At 51.7% G+C, this 24,945-nt stretch overlaps 3 protein-coding genes across 3 annotated transcripts in view; 1 reads left to right on the top strand and 2 right to left on the bottom strand.

Annotated features, from left to right (window-relative positions):
• Positions 1-24,945, top strand: part of LOC139604951 (zinc finger protein 436-like) — a 325,479-nt gene that overhangs the window by 230,887 nt on the left and 69,647 nt on the right. The gene's annotated exons all lie outside the window — the stretch shown is intronic.
• LOC139604920 (zinc finger protein 436-like) overlaps positions 1-24,945 on the bottom strand; it is a 179,117-nt gene that overhangs the window by 90,079 nt on the left and 64,093 nt on the right. The gene's annotated exons all lie outside the window — the stretch shown is intronic.
• Positions 1,474-4,034, bottom strand: LOC139604963 (class II histocompatibility antigen, B-L beta chain-like). Its single transcript, XM_071456311.1, has 5 exons — positions 3,927-4,034; positions 3,199-3,468; positions 2,404-2,688; positions 1,632-1,738; positions 1,474-1,531 (listed from the first exon to the last, which is right to left on the bottom strand). Exons 1-5 carry the CDS (start codon positions 4,009-4,011, stop codon positions 1,523-1,525), a joined length of 756 nt encoding a protein of 251 aa, XP_071312412.1. The 5' UTR covers positions 4,012-4,034; the 3' UTR covers positions 1,474-1,522.

The raw sequence follows: 24,945 nt of genomic DNA, 5'->3' as shown, positions 1-24,945 counted from the left end.
TTACAAAAATAAAAGCATTAGTTATTATTTCACAACTACGGCTACTTCTGCAAAAGTTAACATTCTAATGCACAACACATGGCATCCACTTGAATATTTTGCAAAAGCCAAAACTATAATGTATGTTTTTCACACTGTCCACAAACTCAAATATCATCCATAAATGATGTTCTGAGGATATGAGCTACACAGGAGCCAGGGCATTGGCCACAAAAAGCTGACAAATTATACTGTAGCAAAAGCAGTGAAAAGTGATTACAAACTGTACTCTATCAAAATTGTTGTGATTAAGAATATTTTGCAGAAGTCAATACATAATAGCAAAAGCCAACACTACCTAGTTATTTATAACAAACCCAGGGCAGGTTTTTCCCTTGCATGGAGCACCTGGGCCTTCCCCGGGCCCCTTCTGCCCTCCTGCAGAGCCGGTGGCATTTTCCAGCACACACAGTTTGTAACCAAGAGCCGGGTGCAGCCGAGAAGGCTCCAAGCGCCTCCTTCCAGGCTGATTCTGCAGGTGCCGAGGCTGCTCTGGGCTCTGCCAGGGCTCTGCTGGGGCTCAGCTCTGGGCCAGGCTGGGCCCGCTCTCCCCTCACATTGCTCCGGGCAGCTGAGTCACAGCGGGAGAGGGAAGGGACACGTCAGGGGAGTTGAGGTTTGAGAGAGTTTGTATTCAAAAACTTTCACAACAAACAGGCTGTCCTAACTACCATAACTAACTAGCAGTGCTAACTACCATAACTAACTAGCAGTGCTAACTCCCATAACTAACTACCTGTGCTAACTACCATAACTAACTAGTTGTCCTAACCACTGTAACTGAAAGCTGTCCTTTGATGAGGGAAGGGTCGATGCCCGTGGATCCCGCCGTGCCCCGGTGCGGGATGAGCTCCGTGCCCCGCTCCAGGTCCAGCCCCCGTTGGAGGATCCACGCTGGATAATCCCGGGTGACCCCCAGGGTCAGAGCCCCCCGCGTTGGGAACACACCTGGCTGGGGGCTCCACATCTTCCTGGCTCCCCGCGTGGACACCTCGGTGAAGGCCGGAGGATCTCTGCTGCTTCTCTGGTTTCTGCTCCTCTCTTCATCTCCCCCTCCTCTTCCTCCCGCCTCTCCTCCCCCGGTTCAATCGCTCCTCCAGCTCGTCCTCGTTCCTCATCCCGCCTCCTTCCCCTCTTCTCTCTCACGTCCCCCGCCCCTTCCACCTCCTCCTCCTCCTCCTCCTCCTCCTCCCCCTCCTCCCGCTCCCCCCGGGCCCAGCCCCCACCCTTTTTCCCCCTCCCTTTGCCCAAATCCGTCCCATCACCGCCCCCCCCAAATCCCTCCCCATCGCCCCCCAATAAACGGCCCCGGGGCCAACTGGGAAGCTTTATTGGGAGCACTGGGAGCAGGCACTGGGCGGGGGCAGAGCGCCAGCGGGGCTGGGGGGACACGGGACCCCCCCAAAATCAGCGGAGCGGGGACGGAGCCGGGGGGTCCCGGCCGGGCCCGAGCCCACGGGGAGGGGCTGCGGCCGCCGCCGGCTCAGGAGCTCTGTGGGCAGAGAAAAGGGGGTGACACCGGGCTGGGGGCCCCGGCGGGAGCGCACACGCTCCGCCACGGCCGGGACGCCACCCCCGGCACCCGCCCTGACCTTCTTGCGCACGTAGAAGCCGAGCCCCAGCGCCAGGAAGACGAAGCCCAAGACGAAGCCCCCGATGCCCGTCAGCATCTTGCTGCGGGCGGCGTCCGGCGGCATCTCTGGGGGGTCCGCAGGGCTCAGCACTCCCAAAACCCCTCAGGGACACCCCCAGCCCCTCCCAGCGCCCTCCCTGTGGCCTCCAGCCCAGCCAGGAGCCCCTGAAACCTCCCCCCGATCCCTTTTTGTCCTGGCCAGGAGCCACCAAAGCCCCTCCCGTCCCTCTCAGCACCCCACAGCCCCCTCCCAGTTGCCCCCAGCGCCCCAGGAGCCCCAAAGCCTCTCGCAGTCCCTTGGCAGCCCCAGCAGGACTCAGCCAGAGCCCTCCCAGTCTGTGCCCAGCACAACCGAGCTCATGGCAAGCCCCGCTTTGCCATGGCCGATCTCCTTCCAGCCCCTCCGGACTCACTGCGATCCCTCCCAGTCACACCCAGCGCCCCCAAACTCCCTCCCAGTCACACCCAGCGCCCCCAAACTCCCTCCCAGTCACACCCAGAACCCCCAAACTCCCTCCCAGTCACACCCAGAACCCCCAAACTCCCTCCCAGTGCCCACCAGGAGCCCCCAACCCCATCCCACCCTCCCCAGCCTCCCCCAAACCCCTTCCCAGCCCTTGTCCAGTCCCCAGGGCCTCTCCCAGTCCCAGCCCGGCTCTCTCCAGCTCCCTCCCAGTGGCTCCCAGCACAGCCCAGTGGCTCTGCCAGCGCCCCCAGGGGCTCCCCCGTACCCCAGTGCCGGCTCAGGGGCTGCTCCAGGCTGACGTGCTCCACCTGGCAGCTGTAGGTGAGCCCGCGCCGGGGCGGGGTTTCCAGCAGCACCAGCAGCTGGTAGGTCCAGTCCCCGTTGGGGACCACGTCGGTGGCCACCACGTGCTCCGAGAGCTCCTGCTGGCCCTGGAACCACCTCACCTGGATGGCAGCAGGGTAGAAATCCATCACGGAGCAGAGCAGGCGGCCGGGGCCGGGCTGGGAGCTCGAGGAGGGCACCAGCGAGATGGACACGTTGGGGGGCACTGGGGGAGAGAGAGAGAGAGAGAGAGAGCGGGGACACACTGGGATCAGCTGGGGGGCACTGGGACAGATGGGAGAGGGCTGGGCTGGGCTGGGCGGGGGAGGGACGGGAATGTACTGGGATAGACTGCGATGGAATTGGAGATGGTCTTGGAGGGACTGGGTGCAACTGGAAGGGATTTTGATGGCACTGGGATGAAGTGGGAATGAAGTTCGCGACACTGGGAGGCCGAGTCCAGCGCGGGGCACTGGGCGCTGCGGATCTGCCTAACAACAGACGAGTCATGAGAGAGACGCGATCTGATTGGCTGAGAAGCGTCAGCTTTACGCGTCGCTGAAATGGACGCGCGGGGGGCACTAGGAGGGACTGGGAGGAACTGGAGGAGATAGGAGGACGTGGGGTGGGTCAAGGAGGGCTGAGGGCTCTGGGGCGATTCCCCGGGAACCTTTGAGGGGCTCCAGGGTCACTGGCAGGGCAGGGCCCGAGGGGACACGCTCTGCCCCGCCCTCACCTCGGCGCTCCACGCTGAATGGGGTGGTAATCCGGTAGTTGTGCCGGCAGTACGTGTCTACTGCAGTCCGTGCGTCCTCCAGGAATTCCGGGTCGCTGTTCCTGTACTGGGCATGTTTCTCACCATAGGGGGTGAACCCCACATAGTGCCCCACGTCGCTGTCGAACATCAGGTACTGCTCCCGGTTGTAGATGTACCTCGCCACGTACCTCACCTTCTCTGTACCGTTAATGAAGTGACACTCGTACTGATGCATGTTCTGGAACACCCCTGTGAGTGCAGCACACAGCTCAGGGGGTGCCCCACCCAGCACCCCGCAGAGCTCCGGGGCCCACCGCGGATCCCCACTCCGCACCCCCTGTGCCCCACGGCCGACACGGGACCCTCCTGACCGCGCTGCCGCTTCCTCTTTGCCGCCCTTCCCCCATTTCCCCTTCCACATCCTCTCCCCTCCCACCTCCGACAGCTCCCAAATCACTTTTGGGGTCCCATTTCCCCATTTTCCCACGAATCCCCCAATCCCCGGCCCCCTCCCGCTCAGTTTTGCGGTCCCCCCCTCTCCTTTTCCCCCTTCCCCACCCTCTCCCACCCCTCCCCCCATCCCTCAGCCCCTCCCGCTCTCCCTTTGGGGGGTCTCCTCCTCCTCCCCCTCCATTCCGGGCTCCCCCCTTCGCCCCCTTTTCCCCCTTCTCCCCCTCCTGTCCCAGCGCCTCCCGCCCCCCGCTCACCCGAGAGCTCCGCGCCCGCAGCCGGGGGGGCTCCCAGCAACACCAGTGCCAACAGTAGGGCCCCGGCTGCCGCCCATCGCCCCATGGTCAGCGACCTCCACCCCAAACCAACCGCGCTCAACTGGGAGAGCCAGCCCGGAGCAGCGCGGGGTCATGAGGGCCGCGTTCCCTGATTGGTCGGGCGTGGTTTTTGGCGGCGCTTTGATTTGTTGTGCTTGTTTGTGGGCTCGCTCTCATTGGCCGAGCTGGTTTTTTGCGCTCTCTAATTGGCCGGTTTCTTTGGGAGCCCGATTTCCAGACCCTCTTCCCAGCAACTAATGAGTCACAAACTTTCTTCGCTCTGATTGGCCGGGATTTCTTAAAGAGCTGAATATTTAAACCCTCTACCCAGCAACACATGACGCGCAATAAACTCTTCTCTCCCATTGGCTGAGCGCTTTTCGGGGTGCTGCTCCCCGGTTCCCAGTCCCCTCAGTTTGGATCCGCGTTCCTGGGAGCAGCACCGACCCTTCCCGGTGTGCCCGGAGAGCCATGGACGGAGCGCGGAGCCTCCCCCGGCTGCTGCCGCTGCTGGCCCTGACCCTGCCTCCAATTCTTGGGGTCCAAGAAGGGGTTGTGGGAGGGGTCCCGGATTTGGGGTTCGCTGGAATTTTTTTAATTTTGGAAAATTAAGGGGGGAATCCATCTCAATTTTTGGGGGGGGGATTTTTGTGGATATTTTTGATTTTTTGGGGTTTTTTTTCAGGATTTTTTCCCCCCTTTTTCATCATTTTGGGGCGTTGGCTGTTGTCGAATTCTCCTTTTTCCAGGACTTTAGGTGTCTGGATGGTCCTAAACCCATTTTCCCGGGATTTTTGGAGATTCCCAGAAGCACCAGGAGCTGGTAGGTCCAGTCTCCGTTGGGGACCACGTTGGTGGCCACCACGTGCTCCGAGAGCTCCTGCTGGCCCTGGAACCACCTCACCTGGATGGCAGCAGGGTAGAAATCCATCACGGAGCAGAGCAGGCGGCCGGGGCCGGGCTGGGAGCTCGAGGGGGGCACCAGCGAGATGGACACGCTGGGGGGCACTGGGGGAGAGAGAGAGAGAGAGAGAGAGCGGGGACACACTGGGATCAGCTGGGGGGCACTGGGAGAGAGAGGGGAGGGCTGGGCTGGGCTGGAGAGGGACTGGGAATGGACTGGGAGGGACTGGAAGGGCGGGCTGTGCTGGGGCGGCCAATCAGAGCTGCTCATTTCACATTTAACCCCGATTTTCTGGAACTGAGCTTGTTCAGGATTTTCTGTTCAGATCCCTTTGTCCCACTCCACTTTAGAAACAAAATTTTATTAACAAGAGATCAAAGAAATTATTAAGCATTATTAAATTATATTTTAAAATTATATAAATTTTAATTATATGGGCGTTTTAATTAATTTCACTAAAGTTTTATTAAAATTTAAAATTAGTAGTTATTTTAAATCATTTAAAGACTCCTAACATGGGCTGAGCTCCCCCTCCCCACTCACTGCAGGATGTGGGTGTGAGGCTCTGCCCGAAGTTTCCCTCATCTGCCTCACGATCGTCATTGGGGACCACTGAAGAAAAGCCCCCCCTCGTCCGCAATCTCTGACCCTGTAGGAGAAAGGTCCACGCCGAGGGCCCCGAGACCTGAGAGTGTTGCTGTGCTGTTGTTCCCTGGTGTGTTTGCTGTGTGCTACAGTGAGCCCAATGAAAAGAAGAAGGGGGCACTGTGAAAAATTCTGGAATTTGTCCCCACCTCTTGGCCTGGCTGGACTTCTCCTGAATTTTTGGGTGGTCCCCCAGAGAGGACCCTCACTCATTTATAGTCACTGTGACAGACAGAGATGTGAGAAGCCTCCATCAATAACTGAGACATGAAACCCCCATGTGAAAAGACCCCTCTCATTTTTTCCAGGGATTGGGACTGAAACCCCCAACCCGGGGGGGTGTGGGGGAGGCAAGCTGGCCAAAGTGAGATGGATGTTGCAGGTGTGAGCAGTAGACCAGAAGACAATGGCTCTCGCCCACTGCTGAACATGGACTGTGTGCACCCTTCCCCAAATACCATTTTTCCCCCTGAAAATACAATAGACTGCCTTTGATTTGGTTTCAAGATTCATCCCCTTCCCCCATCAGAACAGAGGATAATTAGAGTTGGGATGAGCTGCACCCCTGAGATCTCCCCAGACGTGACCTGGTGAGCTCCATGGGCAGGACATCAAAGGACTTTGCTGTTCGATGTTTGGTACCTATAAACCTTTATTTTCTCTCCCTCCCTCTTCTCCTTATTTTTCCCTTTTACCCCCAATTCCTCCTGAACGCATTTCGCTGTGGTTGTTTCAATAAAGGTGCATTTGTTTTGATTATCACTGCAAACCCCCCATGGCTATGTCGGGTTTTGCACTCTCAGATCCTGTTGGATCGGCGGAAGAAATGCGGCACACAATATGAGTGATCAGCAAGTCTCCAACTTTCTTGATAGTTCACACATATTTATATTGGTGTTAATGAAGCTTATACATATTGCAAAGCTGAGCTCATTATTGGTTAATTACTTATCAGTCAACCACGCCTATTTCTTTATTCTTATGGTTATTTTGTTACTACTTCTACATTCTCGTGGTTATTCTGCTGAAACTATCCTCATATTTTTGGCATGAGATCCTCTCCTCTATCCTGTTGGTGCACCAAGGGCACAATGTCCCTGTCAGTGGTTGGACACTGACTGCTGAATCCTAGACTTGCCTCCTTCTAACTTAACCAACGCTATTATGTCGACGTGACCTTTCTCAGCTGGCCAGCTGTCCACAAAGCTCTCCACATTGGAGCGGTTAACTGGAAACCTACAGGTAGAATCAGGCTTTGGTATTGATGGATGGCTCAAATCTTTAGGCCTGGGATCATGGTTACGCTCTATTGTTAAGGTCAGCATTATAGTGGGCATTATAGCTTTGTTAGTAGTATTAATTTTGCCGTGGTTTTGCATATGCCTACAGAACATGGTGCAAAAGATGATATCTGCTGCATTTAATCAGACCATGCTTGTTCAACAGAAAAACAGGCGAAATGTATTTTTTTGGGGCACAGCTGCTTGTTCTTCTTGTACCCAGCTGAGTCTTGAGCTGCGCTAGGTTGTTCAGCTCTTGGGATCATGTAAAGGACAGTTCTCCTAGAGAAAAAGGGACTTGCCATGCTTAGGATGTTTCCCTTTCTTTCTAAGGCAGGAAGCCTTAACAGCACTGAAGGGAAAATTCAGAGGCAAATTCCTCTTCTTGTGAGCCACAATTAGTTAAACAAAAAAACCACCCAAAACCCAAGAAAACCAAACCAAACAAAACAAACAACCAAAAACATAAAAAAAAAAAAAAAAAGAGAGCCAGGCCAGTCTTAACATCTATTGCCTTTTATCGTCTGAGCATTATTTAGCTGTTCAGCCTTCACAGATCCATTCTTCTAACAACTTCTCAGAACAAACCCCCCACCCCATCCTATCAGCAAAAAAAAGAAGAAAGAAAAAAAGAATCTTGCTTTAAGAGAACCAAAATAACTTGGTGAGCTTTTGAGAATTAGCGAGAGATCAAGGCTATCTCTGCTTTTGTCTTATCGCTTATTCTCATGCCACCCCCTCTTCTCTCTCTCTTCACTCACAGCAGGGCCCCTGTGGGGACCTTGGGGATGTGCCTCGCCCCCCTTTCGCCCCTTTTCTCTCTCTCTCTTCACCCACCTACTGGGGCTGAGGCTGCCGCCCTGCACTGGGACCCCAGCAGGCTGGGAGCCACCCCCGGGCAGCTCCGTCCCTGCGGCAGCCGCGCTCCTCAGCAGCAAACTGTGCAAGCCGTGCCCAGCGCCGCTGCCGGGCTGCTGAGCGTGTGCAGCAACCCCGCGCCCTCCGAGACCCCGGCACCACCAAGCAGCTGCCGAGCCCCAGCGGCGCCCACACAAACCCGCGCCCCGCGCCGCCTCCACCGGGGGGCAAACGCTGGAAGTTGTCACGCGGGGCCGCCCCCATGGATCAGCCCCTGCCGCAGCCCCGAGACTCTGCCGCCCGCACAAGAGCGGTCAAACACCCACAGCCTCAACACCCCTCACCCTGGCTGCCCAGGGATTCTTTTTCTCTAATAAGCATTTGGATGAACCATCAACATATATCTTTTCCCCCTCTAGGAGGGCTTGTTCTGCTACATCTTCCTGAACTTCAGCTTGGTATTGCACAATTTCTGAACAATCATGTGTTAAGGTACCTTTTTGTTTGCCAAAAAAATTGAGCTGGATTCAAACTTTTTTTTACTTCTAGTGTTAATTTATCATTATTTCACATTTTTACATCTTAGACTCTACTAACTATTTTTTCCCCAGCTTTTTATTTTCCTTTTTTTTTCCTTTTTGATTTTAACACATTTTGGACCACATCAGGTGTACACACCACTACTTTATTTCTAAGAGTTTGTCCACAGCCTTTTCTTCTTCTGGTATAACCTCTATTCCCAGCTGGATTTGTAAGTCTTTTCCAAAGAAGTTGACACCTGCTCCAGGAACTAAGAAGACATCTCCTACCCCCATTCTGGCTTCCCCTTTAATGACTACATTTTTAATGACAGAGATATTAAACCCTTCTCTTTTGTTGATGGTTGTGATTGTGGTTTTGTGTGTCTCCTCTCTGCTTGGATGTTTGCAAAGGGCCCTGCAAAAATCCATAGCAGCTGCATTCACAGTCCAAAAACAAAAAGGGGGAATTGTGAAAGGGACTAACAGCGGCCTGTTCGCTAAAGGAGCGAGAAGAAGCCGAGGAGCAAGAAGAAGCTGATAAGGAGCTCTCTCCAAGGCTGTAACCAAGGAGACCGAGAGAAGTGAGGAATTGAAGAAAGATAAGAGAACTTTGCAGCTGGACGAAGCATTTTTAGAAAGTTAGTTGTGTCACTGTAACTTTTCACCAATAGTGTTATGTTGACTTATTGTGGCCAATAGTAAAGATAGAAGAAGCATAAACAATTGGAAAGTGTATAAAAGTCAGCCATGTTCAATAATAAAGAGTTGCCAACTGAGACTGCTTGTGGTCTCTGCTTTATGTCGTGACCGCCTCGACAGCGACACTTCCCCTCTGCCCCGACGTGATAAGAACAGAGTCGGTGGGGGCCCACACGGGGTCCTAGCAACTGGCAACCGTGACCCACTGGGACGTAGTGGGGGAGGCGGCATTGGTGCAGCTGAGAGGGGCAGGTGGAAGCCACAGGGAAGTCCGGACCTGATTTCCTCCTATCAAGACACCTGGAAGTAGGTGAGCCACCAACTAGTAATAATGGGACATAATTTATCTAAAGAGGAAGAAAATGTTCTGGCTACATGGAAAGTTTTGTTAAGAAATAAGGGAACTAATACGTCAGACTATGCCCTTCGAAATATATTGCTGTGGGCTAAATCACAGGATTTTGGCACTGATCCCGACACAGCTTTTAGTGTTAAGGCATGGAAAAAAGTCAGGGACAGACTGTGGGAAGTCATCCGAACGGGAGATAAAACGGTTGTCGATCTAGCAGTTACTTGGGAACCGCTCTTTGAGGCATTAAAGGAATGGAAAACAGAGCAAGAACAAGCAGAGCAGGATGCAGACGAAGAGTTGGGGCTGATAACAGAACCTGACGGGGGGGATGAGGCAGAGGGGGCCTCTGATGGGGAACTTGAAGAAAGTCCGGGTGCCATGCAAGTTACCTGGCAAGCTGCCAAGGCTTCTGGGAAAGCTGCCAGAGCTTCTGGGCAACCTGCCATAGCATCCTCTTATCAGACCCCTAAACCTCTTTATCTCACACCCGCACAGCAGCCCACGATGGTGCCTGTATACACTACACCACTACGCCAGTCAGCTGAAATGTCTTTAGCAGAGAGACAAACCCAGCCGTCTGCCCCCCCGTTTCCCTCCGCTCTAGTCCAGCCATGCGCCCCCGCTCCCCTCTGAGCTGCATGAACAACCTGCAAGGTCGTATCCTCTGCTCCCTCACAGTGACGGCAACAGCGAAGCAAGTGATGAGTCGCCCGCAGTAACACCTGAGTTGGGGCAAGGGAGCTCTGGTCTCTTTACCTCCCAAGAGCTCTAGCCTTGCTGCCCCATGGACTTTGCCTCCATGTCAAGTAACTGTGCTTCCTCGACAGCCTCAGGAGTTTTGGGAATTTGTTAGGAGGAAAGCAGTTGAAGAAAAGAATTGGGACATGATAGAAAGGTTAGGTGCTTCAAGAGTACCTCAGGAGAACAGTGCCAATGCAAATGTTGCCTATGATAACCCTATGGCTTCTCCAGTTTTTAAAGCAGCTCCTGGAACAGGGCAGGATGACAGTCATCATGTCTTTGCCTGGAGGGTTGTGCAAGATCTCCAATCAAAAGTGGCTCAGTATGGTATTAATTCCTCAGAGGTAATGCAATTAATATGTGTAATTAATGCAGATATGCTTGCACCTTATGACATCATGCATCTTGCTACAATTCTATTCCAGCCAGTACAATATGGTGTATTTCAAGACACTTGGAGGCGAGCGGCTGAACGCACAGCTTTAACAAATATGCAGTTGCCTCAACACGACCCTCATCATGCTGTGGGTGTTGATCCCTACTGGGCACTGGGCCTTTTGCCAATCCAGATTCACAGGCAAGGTGGGATCCTTCAATTTTGGCGCAAGCTCAGCAAATTGGCATGAGTGCCTTAACTAAAACAATGGAAAGGGCAGCTCCAAAACAGAAATACAGCAAGGGATGAGAGAACCATTTTTGCAATTTGCAGAAAAACTTGCTGCAGCTATTGAGAATCAGGTAGAAGATGAAACTTTGCGAGACAAATTGTGCATACAATTGGCTAAAGAAAATGCAAACCCAGACTGCAGAAAGATTATTGACACTTTACCTGGGGAACCCACCTTGTCTGAAATGGTTACTTCTTGCTTGAAAGTTGGTTCAGTCAAGCATAAAATGGCGGCTCTTGCTGCAGTGCTAAGACCTTCAGCAAAATGTTATAATTGTGGACAACAAGGGCACGTAAGGTCACAGTGTACCAGAGTGTCAAATGTTGTCCGGAAAACAACATTTACGCCAAGTGCAAGCAGCGATGTTGTGTGCAATCGCTGTGCTAAACTTGGGCACTATGCTAAACAGTGCAGGAGTAAATATCATGCAAATGGTTCAGCTATTGCAGGGAAACCCAAAGAGGAGTACGAAGGGGTGCGTGGGGAAACAAATACTCCAACAACCACAACAGCAAATGCGGGCCTTCCCAGCACTGCAAAGCTGCCCATTTGTGAACAATACTCAGGGGCAACAAGCGGGTCCGCAGGGATTGATATACCCACCGCTGACACAGTAACCATTCTGACAAAAGAAATATGTAAAGTGCCCCCCGATGCCTATGGTCCGATAGGACGGGGATTGAGTGCGTTTTTGATAGGGAGATCAAGTACTATACTTAGAGGTATTCATGTGCATCTAGTGCTTATTGATGCTGATTATTTGGGACAGATTCATGCCATGGTATCCATTGATGACCCTCCTGTCACTATTCAGAAAGGAACCTGCATTGCTCAAATTGTACCTTTTGTGAGTTCTGTTCCAAATACAGTGGGCCGAAGTTGTGGCACAGGAAGTTTTGGATCAACAGGAGTACCTCAAGTGTTCTGGGCTGAGAAAGTAACAGAGAACCATCCAGAAAAGACATGCATCCTCACCACCAGTGGATGCATGTCCATCCAGGAACCATATCAGTAACAGGTTTGATTGACACTGGAGCAGATGTCACAATGCTCTCGTGACTTTGCTAGCCTCAGTCGTGGCCTCTCACTCATGCAAGTTTTGGACTTCTGGGGTTGGGTGGTGCTATAACAGGTGGTTTGTCAGCCATTGTAATTAATGTGAAACATCCTGATGGCCAACAAGCTAACATCAGACCCTATGTTGCTGATGCTCCTCAAAGTTTGTGGGGACGACATTGTTTATCTCAATGGGGTGTCAAAATTACTACGGATTTTTAACGGGGGCCACTGTGATGCAGGGCAATGAACGTCCAGTTGTGGCCCTGACATGGTTGACAGATAAACCTGCCTGGGTTGGCCACTGGCCCCTTACTACTGAAAAGCTTACTGCCCTGCAAGAGTTAGTCACAGAACAATTGCAAGCAGGAAATATTGAGGAATCATTCAGCCCCTGGAATACCCCTGTTTTTGTAATAAAAAAGAAATTGGGAAAATGGAGACTTTTACATGATTTATGGCAGATAAATGCTGTAATGGCAACAATGGGAGCTTTACAACCAGGCCTTCCTACATCTACAATGATTCCACAGGAATGGCAAATAGTTGTCATTGATCTGAAAGATTGTTTCTTCACTATTCCATTGGCTGAGCAGGACAAAGAAAAATTCGCTTTTACTGTGCCTTCTATAAACCATGCTGAATCCAATAAAAGATATCAACGGAAGGTACTTCCCCAAGGCAGGAAACATTCGCCAACTATTTGTCAATGGTTTGTGGCACAGGCCTTGTCAAAAGTGCAGGAGCAATTTAAAAACTGCTACTGTTATCATTACATGGATGATATCTTGTTGGCATCTGACGACAAACAACAGTTATCAGCTCTTAAACAATGTGCTGTGACAAATTTGAAAGCTTTTGGTCTGATCATGGCCCCAGAGAAAGTGCAGGAACACATGCCTTGGAATTATCTAGGTATGTTGCTGACCAACACTCAAGTTATGCCTCAACCTGTGAAGTTAGACATTGATGTTAAAACTGCTACTGATGGACAGAAATTGGTTGGTTCAATAGGTTGGATTCAATCATATTTAGGCATAACTAATCATCAGATGCGGCCATTGTTTGATTTGCTCTCAGGCATCACCTCCTTTAGTGATAGGAGGCAATTGACCTCAGCAGCAAAAATGACCCTAGAAGAAATTGAATTAGCCCTAGCACACAAATTTGTTAACAGGATAGATATCTCTGTTGGGGCTCAATTGTTTATTTTGAAAGACTATGAAATACCATGTGGGATACTGTGTCAATGGAGTGATAACTGGGAAGATCAACTGCATATTCTGGAATGGATATTTTGATCTTTCAGATCTCAGAAAACAGCTCCAGGACTTTATGAGCTTTTTGCAGATATTATCATCAAGGGCTGCAGGCATTGTCATGAGATTTTGGGACACAACCCTGTGACCATTGTGATACCTGTACAACAGTGGTATTTTGAATGGTGCTTTCAAAATAATCATGAGTTGCAATCTGCCTTATCTTGTTTTACAGGCCAAATAAAATACCATTTGCCTTCTCATCCTGTTCTAACACTGACTAAAGAGATTCCTTTTGAAGGGAAACAAATTTGTTCTCCCGTTCCAGTGGAAGGTATAACAGTTTTTACAGATGGATCCAGGAAAACCAGAAAAGCAGCTGTGGCTTGGAGAAAGGACGATCACTGGGAATATGAGACAATGATTCAGCAGGGATCTCCTCAACTGGCTGAACTTTGTGCTGTTCTTTTGACTTTTACTTTATTTCCTGGTTCTGTAAATATAGTTACTGATTCCATTTATGTTGCCAATTTGGTTAAGCATTTAGATCAAGCAGTGTTGCATAATATTCAAGAGAAGCCATTGTTTATCATGTTAGTGAAGTCATGGACAGTTATTGGTGCTCGAAAGCATCCTTACTTCATCATGTACATTCATAGCCATACATCATTACCGGGATTTTTTTTTTAAGGCAATGCCTATGTAGATTCTCTAGTAGCTGCTGCTGCAATCAAAACTGTACCCAATGTGTTGCAGTAGACAATTTTATCTCATCAATTTTTTCACCAGAGTGCTCAAGCTTTACAGCAGCAATTCAAATTGTCTCCTGGTGAAACAAAATCAATTCTTTCTTCTTGTCCTGACTGTCACATGTCTCATGTCACTCAGTATTATGGTACCAACCCTAGGGGTCTCTCTGCTTTAGAGGAATGGCAAACTGATGTTACTAAAATGCCAGAATTTGGTCGCCCAAAGTATGTTCATGTCACAGCTGATACTTTTTCTCATGCAATGGTTGTTTCAGCATTCACAGGAGAAAAGACTTGTGATGCTATTTGTCATTTTTATCATGCTTTTTCTGTCCTAGGTGTTCCGTGTCACGTAAAAACAGATAACAGCCCAGCATATGCTTCGCAGAAAATGCAAGCATTCTTTCGTGCTTGGGGCATTGAGCATTCAACAGGCATTCCCCATGTCCCCACAGGCCAAGCAATCATTGAAAGGGCTCACGGTCTTCTTAAACATCAGGTTCAAAAACAAAAAGGGGGAATGCAACAGGAGTCACTTCAAGTGAGATTAGAGAAAGCTGTTTATGTGTTAAACTTTTTGCGTCCCCTACCTGACTCACAGTTATCTCCAATCTTTTACCATTTTTCTTCTTTGAATTCTAGGCAACCAGATTTCCATAGAAATGTCAAGGTAAGGGTCAAGGATTTAATTACTGGTATGTGGTCTGGTCCAGTGGAACTGATAACCTGGGGGAGGGTTATGCTTGTGTTTTGACAGATAATGGTCCTCGATGGGTTCCTGCTCGCTGTGTTAAACCTTACCTGGAGCACGCAGGAAGGGACAGGATGGATGGTGCCGCAGCTGAAGCAGAACGTGCGGATGACACTGGCTAAGGCCAGATATCAGTACTTAAAGATGGATGAAGGACAGGAATGATTGTATTAAGAATGGGAATGTTAATTTTGTTGATGGTTGTGATTGTTGTCTTGTGTTTCCCCTCTCTGCTTGGATTTTTGCAAAGGGCCCTGCAAAAATCCATAGCAGCTGCATTTACAATTCAAAAACAAAAAGGGGGAATTGTGAAAGGGACTAACAGTGGGCCTGTTAGCTAAAGGAGTGAGAAGGAGCTGAGAAGCAAGAAGAAGCTGATAAGGAGCTCTCTCCAAGGCTGTAACCAAGGAGACCAAGAGAAGTGAGGAATTGAAGAAAGATAAGAGAACTTTGCAGCTGGACGAAGCATTTTTAGAAAGTTAGTTGAAGTCACTGTAACTTTTCACCAATAGTGTTATGTTGACTTATTGTGGCCAATAGTTAGGGCAGAAGAAGCATAAAGGATTAGAAAGTGTATAAAAGGTCAGCCATGTTCAATAATAAAGAGTTGCCATATGAGACTGCTTGTGGTCTCTGCTTTGTGTTGTGACCGCCTCGACAGCGACAGGGAGGTGTCCCCAATTTCCACACAGCCTCAGTGGCTGTGGAGGCCGAGGCCAAGTAGCTGTGGGATGCCAGCGCCAGCCTGACCACACGTCACTTCCTGGGGACACTTGGGGACATCCATGCCCTCTTTTGGAGTTTCCACTCTGACCCTGGTGGCCCTGGTGCCGTTTGGTGGCCGAGCAGTGCCAAAAAACCATCAAGAACATCCCAAGGCTACTTCAGGAATAGTGATGTCACCACTGTGACGTCATCGGGGCAGTGACATCATCAGGGACATCACTCGTGTCACCTGTCCCCTGCCTCCTCCAAATTTGAGACAAATTTGGGGAATTTTCTGGGAACTCTCATTGAAATTGTCCTAAACCCTGATGGGAATTCCTGGGGTGGTGTCATTTGGGACACTCAGGGGCACGCAGTGATGCTCAGGGACAGGGCAGCAGGTCCAGGGTGAATGAGACCCTTGGTACCTTGCAGCAGAGGCAGCTTTCCACCGTGGCTGCAGCAGAGCTGGGTTATAAATGACAATATAATAATTGGCTTTTGCATTTCTGTATTGGCTTTTTCATGTTGTTCTTGATCACTAGTATTTTCATATAGTCCAATTTATAATTTCTTGTAGCTGCTTTATGGTACGATATAATCTATCAATTTATACGTGCACCATATAGCCTAGTTAATAGTAGAGTAATAAGTAGATATTATATCATAGGCCTTAGGGAAATATTAAATAGAGACCATACAATGGTAAAATGCTTCGGTGTAATTGACTCAGAGAATGGTGTAAAAAAATTCTGTTGTGTCTCATATCTGCAGACTGGCCTCTCCAGGTGGTAACAGTGACACAAATGTGAGAAGAATTTATGAATTGATCAGGGGGTGTGAGAAAACAGGATGGAACCAGGAGAAGAAATAAAACACATCGACCCAATTTACAGTATGTCCTGCAGACAAGTCAGATGTTAAAACAAAACAAGTGTTCCCAGAACATCAAAGCCACTCAGGAATGTCTGAATAATGTCGAAACTCAGGAATACCTTTGTGCCCCTGAAGTGGAACCACATCTGGAGAATGATGATTTTGTGGGAAATACATTCTGTGCTGTCCCTGCGAGCTAGCAGGGCCTCCTGAAGATAAGGAGAAGCCCCATATCTCTCCTGAAGGAACACCAAGGTCGTTACCAGGGAGACCGGAGGAAGGAGACAAAGTTAAGAGCTATGGACTCTGGCTGGCTCGCAGAGTGACATGGATCCCTGGTCGCCTGCTGGGAACTTCGTTTCTCTTTTGTGGCTAATGGGCACTGTATGTGTGTTAGATGGGTGTAAATATCTGGAATAACTTTGAAAGCAACGTTGGTCTAATAAATTTCTCTCTTGCACCCTTTTGATGGAGTCATGTATTATTGTACTGTGTCGTGCTCTATAGCCACATCTGGTGGCCGTCCAACATGATTGTAACAGGACTGTAAAGAAGAAAAGAAAGTTGAAGGGTACCCTAAAAAAAATATGAGTGAAGGCAGCAGGGATCCTGCGGAGGTCCGGAGCTAAATCAGACGTCTGATTTGAGGTGAGCGATTGGGAAAAATAATGGGAAATAATTTATCAAACGAGGAAATGACTGTTTTGTCCACGTGTGTGGGAACTCAGCACATCACTCCAGATGTCTAGAGTTACCTAGAGAATATGATATATGTAGTTTTTAGTATAAAAAGACACGACATCCCCGTGGGAGGTCAGAGTGCCCTTGGCTGCCTTGCAGGTCAGACCTCTGTGGGGCAGAGAGAAAATTCTGTAGATAAAGAAGAATAAACAATCTGAAGACTGAAAAACTGAAGAGTTCAGACTCGTCCTTTGAAGCGCGGCCGCCCCAGTTCCACCCTACGCGTGTCCGGGCAGAGACAGACAGCCGACCGGACACCTGGCGTCCCTGGGTGGGCACCCGGCGGGCACCCGCTGACCCTGGTGGGCTCTGGTGTGCACCTCTCGCAGAGGGGCAACCTCAGAGCGCCGAGCGGGCAGCTCCAGAGCTGGACTTGTTCCCAGGAGAACGCTGATAACTCCTTGGGAAAGCAGCCAGAGGAGTCTGAAGAAGCAGTAGCCACAGAGAACATCGCACTCCACTTCTGCCAAAGAAGGTTCGTAGCAGAACAGCCCGGATTGGAATCAGAAAGGCGCCTCTGAATCCATCTCCTGTGACCTGCGGGCCGGTGACCAGGAGCCTTCAGACTGCTCTGACGACACCAATTCAGTGAGAAGGTCAAAAATTAAGAACATGGGGGGTGTACTGTCCCAGGAACAATTAGAGGTTCTGTCTGACCTACAAGGCGTGGCAGACGCACACACTAAGGGGATCCCAAAGAAAAAGCTTAAAGATCTGTTGGTATGGGTGCGGTGTAATTACCCGTACTCAGAGACGCGTCTGTTGTTTGAAGTGGGTTTTTGGCAGGAAATTAATAGGCACCTCTATCTCTCAGCTACGAAGGATGATAAGATGGCCTTGAAATTGCTGTCTTCTGCAAGAATTATGTTAGAGGCGACCTCAGCTCAGTCTAGGGGGTCGGCCAGGCAACAACTTGTTACAAATCCCACAGGGGCGGAGGGAGGAGAGCAAGGCTCGAAACGGAGATTGGCTCTGATCCCAATTGGCCCGGGGGAAACAGCTCCCGAGGAAGGGAGCAGGGAGAAATGTCATTGCCTTCAGTCCCACCTTCCCGAAAACCCAAGGGACCTCCAAAACGTCCTGAAACCCCAGAGAGTGCAGGGGTTTCAGGCTCCAACTCAGGCACAGACGACACCATTCCAATCCCAGACGAGTTAAGGTTTTCTCCCAGCGAGATTGAGGAAACGGGTCATTCCCTAGGAGCGCACCTTCCCGATTTGCAGGAGCCAGAGGGAGACGGGATGAGACAAGCGTCGGAGTCGGGAAGGGGGGTTGAAGGGGGACAAGAGGGAAGGGGGGATGCGCTCTCTCGCGGCAGGCACGGCGGCAGTGCTAGCTGGCGGGAGGGGCATGGAGGCAATGGGGGACACGGGTTCTGGTGTGGCTTTTGCCGGCGCAGCGCCGAGGGCGGCGGCAATCTCGGCTGGCGCGGTGCCAAAAGTGTGCGTGAAGGGCAAGGCTCGCGGGACATCCGGGGAGGGCTCTCAAACCGACGCGGCAGCGCCAGACGCGGGCAGTGAGGGTGGAGCAGCTGCAGGGCTCCAGCCGGCTACCATAGGGAGACACAGGGAACGCGTGGTGATGATGTCAAACCCGGAAGTCGTGATGTGGAGATCGGCCCGGATCGCGGCATGAAAGGGGGTATCGCCAGGGGGAGGGCTGCACGCTCCGGCGGGGGGTGTGGATACAGCATTAGAGGAGGAGGAGAGAGGGTCAGGAATGGACACCGGGAGGAGACTTCGGAGGTGGAGCGGGACGGAGACAGTGACGTCAGTTCAGGGGAGGCAGGAGGCGTTCCCGAGGGCGCGTGTGCGCAGAAAGTATGGGCAGAGCGCGGTCGGAGGCGGGTCCGATCCCCCGTGAGGTCTCGGGCCAGGAGGAGGGGCCGTGATCGGGGTTCGACATCCCGGGGCTGCACCCCCTCTCCGATCCCGATGCCTTCAGTTTCAATCCCTGTGGTCCAAACCTCTTCCATCCAAAGGAGACATTCACGTATTCAACCTCCACTGTCAGCTCAGTCAACAGCCATGCAGACTCGGTCTCAAACACGATCGCAAGAGTTGCAGTCTGCTGAACAGGAGCTGATCGAGTTCGTGCTGTCATCATGGTCGGCCAGGCAGACGACAGCGCCACCTCAAGGGGGGATGACCACAGTGCAGGACATGGCAGGCCTGTTCGACAGCGCCACAGCGCCACCTGCTGGCAAAACTGAAATAATGCAGCGATTTTTTCCAACAAGGTATAAAAAGAAAACTACATCAAAGAAAACAAGAAAAACACAACAAATGGACAATCCCTCATCAACTTCAGGATCTCTTGAAGTTGAGGACAATTCAGATGAAGTGCAATCACAAGGAGAAGACATGATACGAATCACAGCATCAGAAGGAATTCCGGCATGGATGTTTTTGGCAGCAGAAGCAGCAAAAAGCTTTCTGCATTCTTTTGATACAGCAAGAAGAACACGATCATGAGAACCTCAAGTTTCTTTTTCGGATTTGGCAGCGAGACCAAAAACCTCAAAACAAAGAATGTGGAACAAAGAATCACCAAGGACCTCCACGATTCCAGTATGTATGCAACTGCCAATGGGGTTTTCAGAGGAGGAAGAACAGCCAGTGGAACCAACGGACTGGAAAAAAATTAGAAAAATGCTGGCAAAAGAAAAAGATTTGTTTAAAGGATCAGAAGATATAATAATGCCAGAGACATACGATGCACAAGGTCAGAATCCGAGGTGGAAAGGTTGGGTCATGAAGTAGTCAAGGACTTAGCAAAGGCCATTCAGAATAATGAGCTGAATTCACAATTCTTCAAACAACTCCTGAGGGGGACATTCAATATGTACGACCTCACACCATATGATATCCGAAGCCTTGTGTCAATGATTCTCACGGACACACAGAGTCTCATCTGGGAAAGAAGACGGTGAAGGTATCTCACAGAGTTGAGAAACAGTTATCAAGGTGGGCCAAATGCAAATCTCACAGAGGCACAGTTGGCAGGGGATCCTCCAGGTGACAATCCAGCAGAGCAAGCAGCACGACTTCCACGACGAGTGTTGAATGACATCAAGGAAGCAGCGCGCAGAGCGATCCTGCAGATTGCTCCAGCGGGAGTTCAGGACGTTCCATTCTCACGCATCAGGCAAGGTCCCACGGAACCATTCTCGTCATTCATAGATCGACTCTCGCAAGCTGTGGATCGACAAGTGACTGATGAGGCAGTGAAGAGACCTCTCATGGAAAGTCTAGCCTTCGGCAATGCCAACCCGGATTGTCAACGGGTCATCAGCGCAATGCCAGGACGACCATCCTTGGAAGAGCTGGTGGAGCCATGCAGCAAGGTGGGAACACCTCAGCATGTCGCATCGATCGTGAGGGACGAGCTGAGAGGAGAATGGGAAGAACAGATGAAAAGACACTCGGAAAAACAGTCGGAAGACAAGGTGTTGGAAAAAGTGCTGGAAGAAGTACTTCAACAACAGGGTAAAGTTCTTGCAACCATCCAGAAAAAGAACAATCTGTCGGGAGGACAATGCTACAAGTGTGGAGCATTTGGGCACTTGAAGAAGAATTGTTCACAAGCACACGCACAAGTGCAGACGCAAAAACCAGAAAAGCCACTTTGTGCACGATGCGGAAGAGGAAGGCACTCTGTGAAAGAATGTTATTCTCAGACGGACGTGGAAGGGAATCCTTTACCGTATCCGGGAAACGGGAAAAGGAGCACGCCCACAAACCGTCAGCACGCATTGACACAAATTATGGCGGTGACACAACAGCAAACAGAACAGTCATCGGGGAACGTCAAGAAGACGCCCTCAGCAAAGTCTTCAGCCGATTCCCCAGCGACCCAGACCTCCTTCCAACAGGAGCACAGTGCACATTGGCAGCTTCAAAATTAGTATGCTTTCTAGATGAAAGTCATGTGGAGAATCCTGTCACCCTAGTTTTTTAAGATTTTCTAAGCCTTCTGATGTTGACATTCTTGTAGTGAACTTTCTCACTCACTTTCTGTAAATAACTCATTGTTTTGCATTCCTTTATGGAGGAGGAGAGAGTTGATGGACTGTTGGTTTAACCAGTGGCATTGGAGAGGTGCCACTGTCACCCTCCAATCCACTGTCACTTTTGGAAAACTATAAATGTTGGAGTCAGAAAATAAACGGCCCTTTTTTCTCTCTCACCTTGAGAACGGTGTGTGTGTTCTTTTGTGTCCTATAGCGACATCTGGTGACCCCAACATGTGTATTGCAGCAGATTGTGGTGAGGTTTTCCCCCCCTCTCTTTGGTGCTCTGCCTGCGGTTCTTAGGGTAATGGCAAGCGCTGTGGGTTTTGAGGAGGATCTCCTCCTTTTGGATCTTTGGAGGGGGGTCCTGGAGTGGAAACAGATTTCTGTTCCTGGGATGATTTTGAGAGATTGTGTCTGTGGGCCCGAGAGCGAGGGTTCCTTCGGGTCCTGAGAAGGTGTTCTCCAGGGAGGAGTCGTCTCGTGTGGGGACCCGCCTCATGGAGGCCCTTTTTGACGATTGCACTCTAGATGCGGGACCAGCTGCTGGTGCAGTGGAAAAGATGTGTGGAACTTTGGGAGGGGTCTGGTTCTTGTACCCCTCGGAGTTCCCAGGGAAGCTCTTCTGTCTCGGATGTGGAGGAGGGGGAGTTTGAGTTTTTGTCCGATGTGGAGTCCCCCTCCCCGCCTCCGGACAGTGTGCTGGGGGGCGGAGCCCCGTGGGTTTCTGGGGGCTCTGTGGATTCGGCGGGCCGTCCTTGTCCTGCTTCGCCCTGTGTGGGCGGTGGGGTGGGGGACAGGTCACCTTTTCTTTGTGCCTTTCTGGTTTTTGAGGGCCAGCCTCCGCCTCGGCTTGAGTCTGGTTCGGTGACAACCTGGTGTCCGAATTGCGGTGTTTCCATGAAGTTCCCCCTGGCCACAGCGGGGGCAGGGTCGCCTGCCTCCGAGCCGGGCTCCTCGGCGAGGGGGACGACTTCGCCCGTCCCTGGGCCTGTGCAGCCTGCTGGGCATGAGCAGTCGGTGGAAGCACCCGGGGGCAGGGCGTCGGTCGGCGTTCTATCTGGCCCGCTCTGGTGGGCGGGCAGCCCGCTCCTCTGCTCGGTTGGAGCGGTACCCGCTGGGCAGTCTTATGGTTTGGGACGGACCCTCATAGGGGGCTTGCCGGGCTCCCTGGTGCCGTCCCGCAGTGACTGCGTCTCTCTTGGCGTCCCGTCCCTCCCCTGTGTCGGGGGCCGGGGGCCCCGCGCCGGTCTCATCCCGGTCCGCGCCAGATTTGCTGGCCGTGCTGGTACCTGTGTCCGCCGGGGCGCCCCCTGCTGGAGCTGTAATGCGACAGGGCGCTGGGGTGTTTACCTTTAGCGCACCTGTTGACACGGCCGGCGGGAGGCCGGTGGGTGCCTGGGGCCACGGCACTTCCTCGTCGACTTTGGGGACGCTTCCCGCATGTCAGGTGACCGTGCGTCCCAGGCACCCCGAGCGTTTTTGGCGAGAGGCGAAAACCAAGACCGACGAGATGAATGAGCCTGTTTCCTCGTGGCACCTGCAGGGTCGCGGGGCGGGCTCCTTTGGCTCTGCCGGTGCTGCGGGGGCCCAGGGCCGAGTGGTGTTGGCCTGGCTCCCAGGCGATCTTCGTCTCTTGTCCCTGTTGGGCCTGAGGACCGGGGTGCGGAAGGTGCGGTGGCTTTGCCAGGGGATCCTCAGGTTTTCCCTGTGCTCAGGGGTGTTGCTCATAACACCCATGAACCCCTTTCATATAAGCTGGAGAAGGAGCTCCGTGAGGCAGTTGCTCAGCATGGTTTGGGGTCCGCTGAGGTTATGCGGACTCTCCGGAGGGTTGATTCGGATATGCTGATGCCTCATGATCTCCGTCGTGTGGCACGTTCTCTTTTTCACCCTGTGCAGTATGGTGTTTTTGAGACCAAGTGGGCTCGTTTGGCGGCCCACGCGGTTCTGCGGAATGCTGCGCTGGGTCCGCAGGACCCCAGGCGTGGGGTTGTCGCTGACATGCTGCTGGGAACAGGGCTTTATGAGAATGTTCAAGGGCAGGTTGGATTTGATCCCCTTTTGCTTGAACAGTGCCACTTGCTGGGCATGGCTGCGATTGTTCAGACCCTGGAAATGGCTGCTCCGAGGCTGTGGGAACTCAGCACATCACTCCTGATGTCCAGAGTTACCAAGAGAACCCTTGGGGGTCTCAGAAATCCTGGAATGTTGCCAGGAGTGTTTGGTGACTTGATTTTGATCCATCCACAGAAGTGACAGCAGTTTGAGGACTTGAGAATCACTTGGGAGTGAAGGGTATAAAAAAGGACACATTTATAGGGTGAAATATAAACTTCAAGGTTTTTGGTACAGGGGGGTTATGGAGACAAGATGGAGGGATCAGGGCGTGTCTCGTCCTTCTTCTTTCTTCTTCTTGTCATCCATCTTCTGTGGTGATGTCGGCACTGGGGGATTGGTTCATGGTAAAAGTGCACTTGCCAACATGGGTGAAAAGTATTGGAAAATAAAGGTAAATATCATGTACGTAGATTTTAGTATAAAAAGACATGACCGCCCCGTGGGTGGTCACGAGTGCCTTTGGCTGCCTTGCAGGTCAGACCTCTGTTGGGCAGACAGAAAATTACAGAAAATTTTGTAGATAAGAAACAATAAACAATCTGAAGATCGAAAAGCTGAAGAGTCCAGACTCGTCTTTTGAAACGCGTGCCACCCAAGAACCACCCTACCCGTGTCCGGGCACAGACACTGAAACAGACAGCCGAACCGGACACGAAGCCACCATTCTCGACCATTGTCCAGGGGGATGATGAGCCTTTCATGACGTTCGCGGAAAGGCTGATTGCATCCGTGGATAGACAGGTGCCTGATCCTGTGGCAAGGAGTGTTATGATTACGAACCTTGTCAAGTGCAATTGCAATGCTGCTTGTAGGAAAGTCATAGTGGCTCTGCCTGATGATCCTACTGTTTCTGAGATGGCGGAGGCCTGTGCGGACATCGTCCCCCTGGATCGGAAGTTGGCTGCCGCGGCTGCTGCTGTGCAGCCGGTTTGGGCGGTGCCGCAGGGCAAGCGGCCGTGCGGGGGATTGCGCAGGCTGGCAAGAAGCAGGGGAAGAAAGCACAGAACGTGAAGTTCCCCATGTTCTTGTGTGGTCAGTGTGGTAGGCCGAATCATATGTCCGATGTGTGCAAGGCGACTGTTCATGCTAATGGCCAGGCTTTGCCAGGCTCGGGAAACGGCAAGCAGAGCGCGCAGGGGGGACGTGTGCGGACACAAGCTTCTCTCCAGACCCCGGTGCCGATGGAGGTCTCCTTTGCCGGCTTGCAGCCAGCACCTGTGGATCAGCAGGAGTGGATGTCTGCACCGCAGCAACAGTTGTGTTAGAGTCTTCTCAGATACGCAAGGTTCCCCTGGATGCCTTTGGTCCCTTGGGTGGGGGCATGAGTGCTCTCCTTATGGGGAGGTCTAGTGCCACCCTTCAGGGCATCATTGTGCACCTGGGGCTCATTGATGGGGATTTCACAGGGCAGATTTGTGCCATGGTCTCCACACCCACCCCCCATGTCACGATCCCGAAAGGGACGCGGCTTGCTCTACTTGTGCCTTTCAAGTCCTCTGTTCGCAGGTCAGCTGACCAGTCGCGTGGAGCTGGCGGTTTTGGCTCCACTGGGCCGCCTCAAGTTCACTGGGCTGCTGTCCTGACCAAGGACCATCCCGAGATGCTGTGCACCCTGTCTGTTCCTGGTGCGACACCGCCGGAAGTCCACGTCCGCGGGCTTCTCAACAGCGGTGCTGACATCACAGTTCTCTCCCTTGTGACCTGGCCCCCAGAGCGGCCCTTGGATCTGGTGGGGACATCTGTCGCTGGCCTGGGAGGGATGGCGCAATGTTATGTGAGCCAACGGCCCGTGCTGGTCACCAACCTAGAGGGACAGACGGCCTGGGTTAGGCCTCATGTTACTTCTACTCCTGCCAACCTTTGGGGGAGGGATGTTCTGTCTGTTTGGGGGGTATGCATTGGGACGGATTTTTGATGGGGGCCACTGCAGTGAAGGGCGCAGAGTGTCCCTGGAACACCCCTGTCTTCTGCATCAAAAAGAAATCTGGGAAATGGAGGTTGTTGCAAGACCTCCGAAAGGT

The sequence above is a fragment of the Agelaius tricolor genome, unplaced genomic scaffold (genome assembly GCF_023055355.1).
Source record: "Agelaius tricolor isolate 1412-34295 unplaced genomic scaffold, bAgeTri1.0.p SCAF_57, whole genome shotgun sequence".
NCBI classification, from domain to species: domain Eukaryota; kingdom Metazoa; phylum Chordata; class Aves; order Passeriformes; family Icteridae; genus Agelaius; species Agelaius tricolor.
Note: the sequence above shows the minus strand (reverse complement) of the source record. Positions and strands in the feature narration are given on the sequence as shown.

Bases quoted from the DNA above. Each gene is read 5' to 3' on its own strand.
- LOC139604963 (XM_071456311.1), bottom strand. From the start codon at position 4,011: ATGGGGCGATGGGCGGCAGCCGGGGCCCTACTGTTGGCACTGGTGTTG. The intron at 3,469-3,926 runs GTGAGCGGGGGG...CTGCACTCACAG, and splicing joins TGCGGGCGCGGAGCTCTCGG to GGGTGTTCCAGAACATGCAT. The intron at 1,739-2,403 runs GTACGGGGGAGC...CGGACCCCCCAG, and splicing joins GCCCCTGAGCCGGCACTGGG to AGATGCCGCCGGACGCCGCC.